This window comes from Stegastes partitus, unplaced genomic scaffold (assembly GCF_000690725.1).
Source record: "Stegastes partitus isolate 25-593 unplaced genomic scaffold, Stegastes_partitus-1.0.2 Scaffold3801, whole genome shotgun sequence".
Lineage (NCBI taxonomy): Eukaryota > Metazoa > Chordata > Actinopteri > Pomacentridae > Stegastes > Stegastes partitus.
The window spans coordinates 1-4,772 of NW_007581532.1; the positions used below are offsets into that span (position 1 = coordinate 1).

Below are 4,772 nucleotides of genomic sequence, written 5' to 3' on the forward strand. Positions count from 1 at the left end.
GATCACTATGGTAACTGATGCTGTGGCCATTTGACACATCAAACAGCCACATTTATGTCTGAAGAAGAAAACTGTCGCTACCTGTCATCAGTGATTGGAGTTTTAGGTTTTTGTTAATCGGAATAACACAAAGATCGTTTGGATTACTCTTTCTTCGGACAACTTGAACTCTTGGTCATGTTTCTCAAATGATTCTTGAATGCTGTTAACAGCGTAGCATCATCCTGCAGAAAGAGGTACAGATGGATAGGGGACTATTTTCGGCAGCAGATTAGTCTACATCTTTTCAATGTTTCTTCTTCTGCCATTCGTCTGCAGGCTAAAAGGATCTCGGGCAGTGACGCCCTCTCCCACCCTTACCTGGACGAAGGGCGTCTCCGTTATCACACCTGTATGTGTCAGTGCTGCTACTCGGTTCCCAGCGGCCGAGTTTACACCCGAGACTTCGAGCCAGTTGCCGAGCGTCCGTTCAGCCACAGCTACGAGAACAGTCTGCTGTCGGTGTGGCAGGGAAAAGGTACGATGAAGTCTTATATTTAAGGATCCATTAGTAGTAAGAAGCCGGATTTGTAGCTTGTCAGCTCTCTGTTTGTTGTACATGTGACTGATGTGTTATTCTTTTCTTTAAACCAGAGTTGATCCATCGCTTCATCACGGAGCACCAGCAGGGAAAACGAGTGCCGCTGTGCATCAACCCTCAGAGTGCTGCCTTCAAGACCTTCATCAGGTGAACATGTATACTGTGTTTCTCATATAAAAAGAAAGCAGCACTAACATCTGTTGCATTTTCTGATCTGCCAAAGTGAAATAAGTCAGCAGCAGACATTCAAATGTGAGAAAAACTGAGAAACACAAACGTTAAATATTTTCTCTTTCCTGCCTTTTAACATATAAAACATCAAATCACTCCTTGTTCTGTCCAAATAGTTTTTCTGTTTGTTTTTGCTGTTGTCATCATTTACTCCTGCATGTCCGTGTTTACTGTTTTGTGAAAGTCTTTCATTTGTTTTAAGTTTGTTTTTTTTTCCAGCATTAGTGTCTCACCTAAAACCCCTGAAGCTCCACCAGGTTGTTTGTTTTTTTTCCACCGTACAGAAATAGATGTTTGTTGCTCTTTTGTTGAGTTTAATTTGTCAGGATGTGTGATGCAAATGTTGAAGCTCAAAAACCTTTTAAAAAAAATCCTGACATTATTTAGATCTGTTGTTTTGGAAAAAATAGAAGTAAAAACCATATCGGTTGATGGTTCATATATAATCCAATAAATCGTACAGTGTTATTATTAGTTTTCTATCAATTAAAAGTGACATTTTAATTATAAACTTGGATCAATTTACATCTTATATCATTTATTTCTTATATAATTAGATTTTAACAGTAACTAAATGAAGCCACAGTGTCTCTGCTGCGTCTCCATCATGTATGTTTGACTTTAGAGCCTGTTGGGTGTTGAAAACGTCTTAAATTCACCTTGACCTACTTTTATTAATGTCCCTGTCCTCAGGTCGACCGCGTGGCACTCGTCTAAAGTGTCCAGGAAGGAGGAGAGATGAACGTCTTCGCCCCGACAGCAGCTCAATAACGGGATTTTAATCGTCCGCGGCATCAGAAAATACCGAAGAGTTTGGGTCTTCTTTTTTCTTGTTTTCGTGAAAAATATCCCCCCCCACCTCCACCCCCCCATGAAAATAACGAAAACTACGGCTTTCCTCGACCCAAACCACCCCCCCTGATGCTCGAGGCGTTTTTTCGGTGCTGATTTACAAAAACAAACAAAAAAAAAAAACAACGAAAAAAATTGCTGCTGAAGTGCTTGAGGAGGAAACGACTGAACTCGACTGGATTCTGTTTGTAGAGACTTTAATGATTAATGATGGTTTTAACTGTTTGGTAGAATTAGTTGGTTTTTGAAGTCATTCCAGCCCTGTGCAATACGGTTTAGTTTGACACTCAGCAGGACGTCATCGCCGCCAAAACCACCACCATGTTAACGCCAAACGCCGCCAAGGTTTCCTCCCTTTTTCTTCTTTTTTTTTTTTTTTTTTTTACGTTTGAACGCATCACTCACTGTGTTTTTAGTCGCTCGGTGCAGCGACTTTAATGCAATTTAGCAGATGTAGCAGGTTTTCCAGGAGTTTCTGCGTGTACAGTTTGTTTTTCTTCATTAACATGTTCAACGAATTAATCAGGAATTCATCCCCACAAACGTTTCTACAGTCAGTGTTTTAGAAAACGTGTTTCTGCTCTTAGAAAGATGCCAAAACTGCAGATATTTGGCAGCTTCTTCTTCTTTCCTTTGGTCTCGCCTCAGAAGTGTTTTTTATTTTCCTGCTCGACTTTCTGAGAGAAAACCAGGAAGCAGCGACGACGGCGATGATGGGTTTTTTTTTTTGTTTTTTTTTTCCTTGTTGTTTTTATCTCTTAATTTATTGTGTGTTTGTTGAAGAGCGAGTGTCTCCACCTTTTGTGTCTCTTTTACCTCAAACCCCCGAAGAAGAAGAAGAAACAGAAACTGGAGGACGCCGGGGTGGGAAATGTGCATATCTACGAACTGAAACGTCTCGACTTTAACATCATTCCTCCAGATTCCTCGTGTTACCTCGTGTTCGCTCCTCTGCTCTGAATCATCAAGAGAAGAAGAAGGATGAAATGCTGCTGTTGTTTTTTTTTTTTCTTTTTTCTTTTTCTTTTTAACTCCTGTTCAGTTTCAGGCTCAGGACTGTGTGAAGCCACATGAGGACGCTCCAGTGTTGGATTATCAGGATCCATTTGGAAAAAGAAAACAAGAGTTTTTACAGAAGCTGCTTTTCCAACAAATGTTACAGGAACCTAAAATTTTACCGAAAGCTACCAGAACTTAAAGCTGCGTTTTCCACTGCAGGAAACAGAGTCGACATTAAGTTGAGCTGAGGGAGTTATAGAAACTTTTTTATACGCAAAAAGTCCTGCTCAGAGGGTCACAACATTTCAACAAGTCTGTTTGGTTCGTAGAATTAACATTTTTTAATCTGCTGCTGCTCCTGGAGGTTTAAATAACAAATACCCAACGTTCAGGTGTTAACATGCACGTTTAGAACGCTAAAAACGTCATGAAGGAAATGCTGAGACTGAAAGGAAAATGTAAGATCATTGGAAACCTCAACATTTTAGGAAGAAAGACGACTAAAATTACAATAAAATTAACTGTTTTGTTTTTTTAAAGCGAGGAATGGCCTCCACGTTTTCTGAAAATTTCCATCTACCAGGTTGCCAAAGCTATGAGGGAGATTCACAGCAAAATAAACCAAAACCAACAACTTGAATCTGCTCCATGTTTTCTGTTGTTGCAGAGTCTTTGTTGTTGTACATCAGCAGGTTATTGTAAAGTCACAAGAATCTGCTTAAATTTTGCGCTTTTTTTTTTTTTTTGTTAGACTATTGGTGGAAACTAATGTCAACCAACAGTCCAAAGGAACCTTTTAGTTCTTGCAAACATGTTTCTGGGACTAAAAGTTCCAGGTTTGTTGGGTTAAAAAGTCCATTAACGTTCCAAAAGACTAAAGGTTTCTTCAGTTCCTGTGAAGTCGACAAATTTTGTCTTAAAAAACCACGACGTCCTCTCAGCTTTCAGGTGTCTGTATAGATTCCTGCTGGATGTTTTCTTCCACACAAATGGTTAAAAAGTTGTCCGTCTATTAGAGAAGCGTTCGTTGTGTTGAAGCACAACAAACAAAATTGAAGCGAACTCGTTTCCAGAGCTGTGAAACTGATCAGTAACTTAATTTGGCTATCCAGCCGTCTGCGCTGTCGATCGATCATTTTCAAAATATCTGCAGCTGATTAACTCCCTCAAACACTGAACACTTTAGGAACTGAAATATTGTTCGTCAACACAACCTGATGCAGCGAGTTCCCATCAAGTTTTCTGATCCTGCAGTGGAAACACACAAACTGTGAGATTTCTGTCCTGTGAATTCAGTTTTCAGTGACCAAACTGGTGGTTTTTACATGTTTAGCTCCACAGATTAAGAATCCTTAACGTTGTTTTTGTTACTGATAAATATCTCCATCGTCTGGTGAACAAATACTGACCAGAACCCACAGTGATGTTTGTTTAATTAGCCCAAAAACCAAATTATGTATCAGCTCCAAAATGCACTGAACACATTTATCAAAAAGTCCACTCATCAGCTGTAAAGTCTGCTGGAGGCGACCAAAACTGAGATAAAATCACGTTTAATTCACAAACGTTCTCTGTCTGCCTCTAGATCGGAGTTTTTTTTTAATGGAGTTTGGTTCAATGAAGGTTCATTTTAGGGCTGCAACAAACAATGATTGTCATTGTTGATAAATCAATTGGTTTGTTCAGAAAATGGTGGAAAATGTTCACAAGTGTCCAAAGATACTTTAGTTTACTGTCACAGAGGAGGAAAGAAACCAGAAAATATGAATATTTTCTGGTTCAATTCAACCAGATTTTCCTTCTGAAATAAATCAAACTGATTTGATTATCAATTATTATTTTAATTATCAACAGTTAACCAATTTGTTGTTGCAGCTCTGGTTAATTCCTTCCCCTCAAAACAACAACAAAAATCTGCTGGAGGCGACCAAATCTGAGCTAAAAATCTGGATTCATTCACAAGCATTCTCTGGCTTTAAATTGGAGCTTTTTTGAATGGAGTTTGGTTACATGAAGGTTCGTTTTAGGGCTACAACTATTTTCACAATGAGAAAATATTCACATTTAAAGAGCTGAAATCACAGAGTTTTAACGTATAAAATTACTCAAA

The 4,772-nt window shown here is 38.9% G+C and overlaps 1 protein-coding gene across 1 annotated transcript; it reads left to right on the forward strand.

Annotated features, from left to right (window-relative positions):
* Positions 1-212: 212 nt before the first annotated feature.
* LOC103376301 (serine/threonine-protein kinase NLK2-like) lies at positions 213-4,231 on the forward strand (the record flags this gene model as incomplete). The annotated part of the gene is made up of 4 exons (XM_008306678.1): positions 213-236; positions 319-517; positions 634-727; positions 1,505-4,231. Coding segments are annotated over 4 exons (366 nt in total), but the record flags the coding sequence as incomplete, so codon positions are not given.
* Between the last annotated feature and the right edge of the window lie 541 nt (positions 4,232-4,772).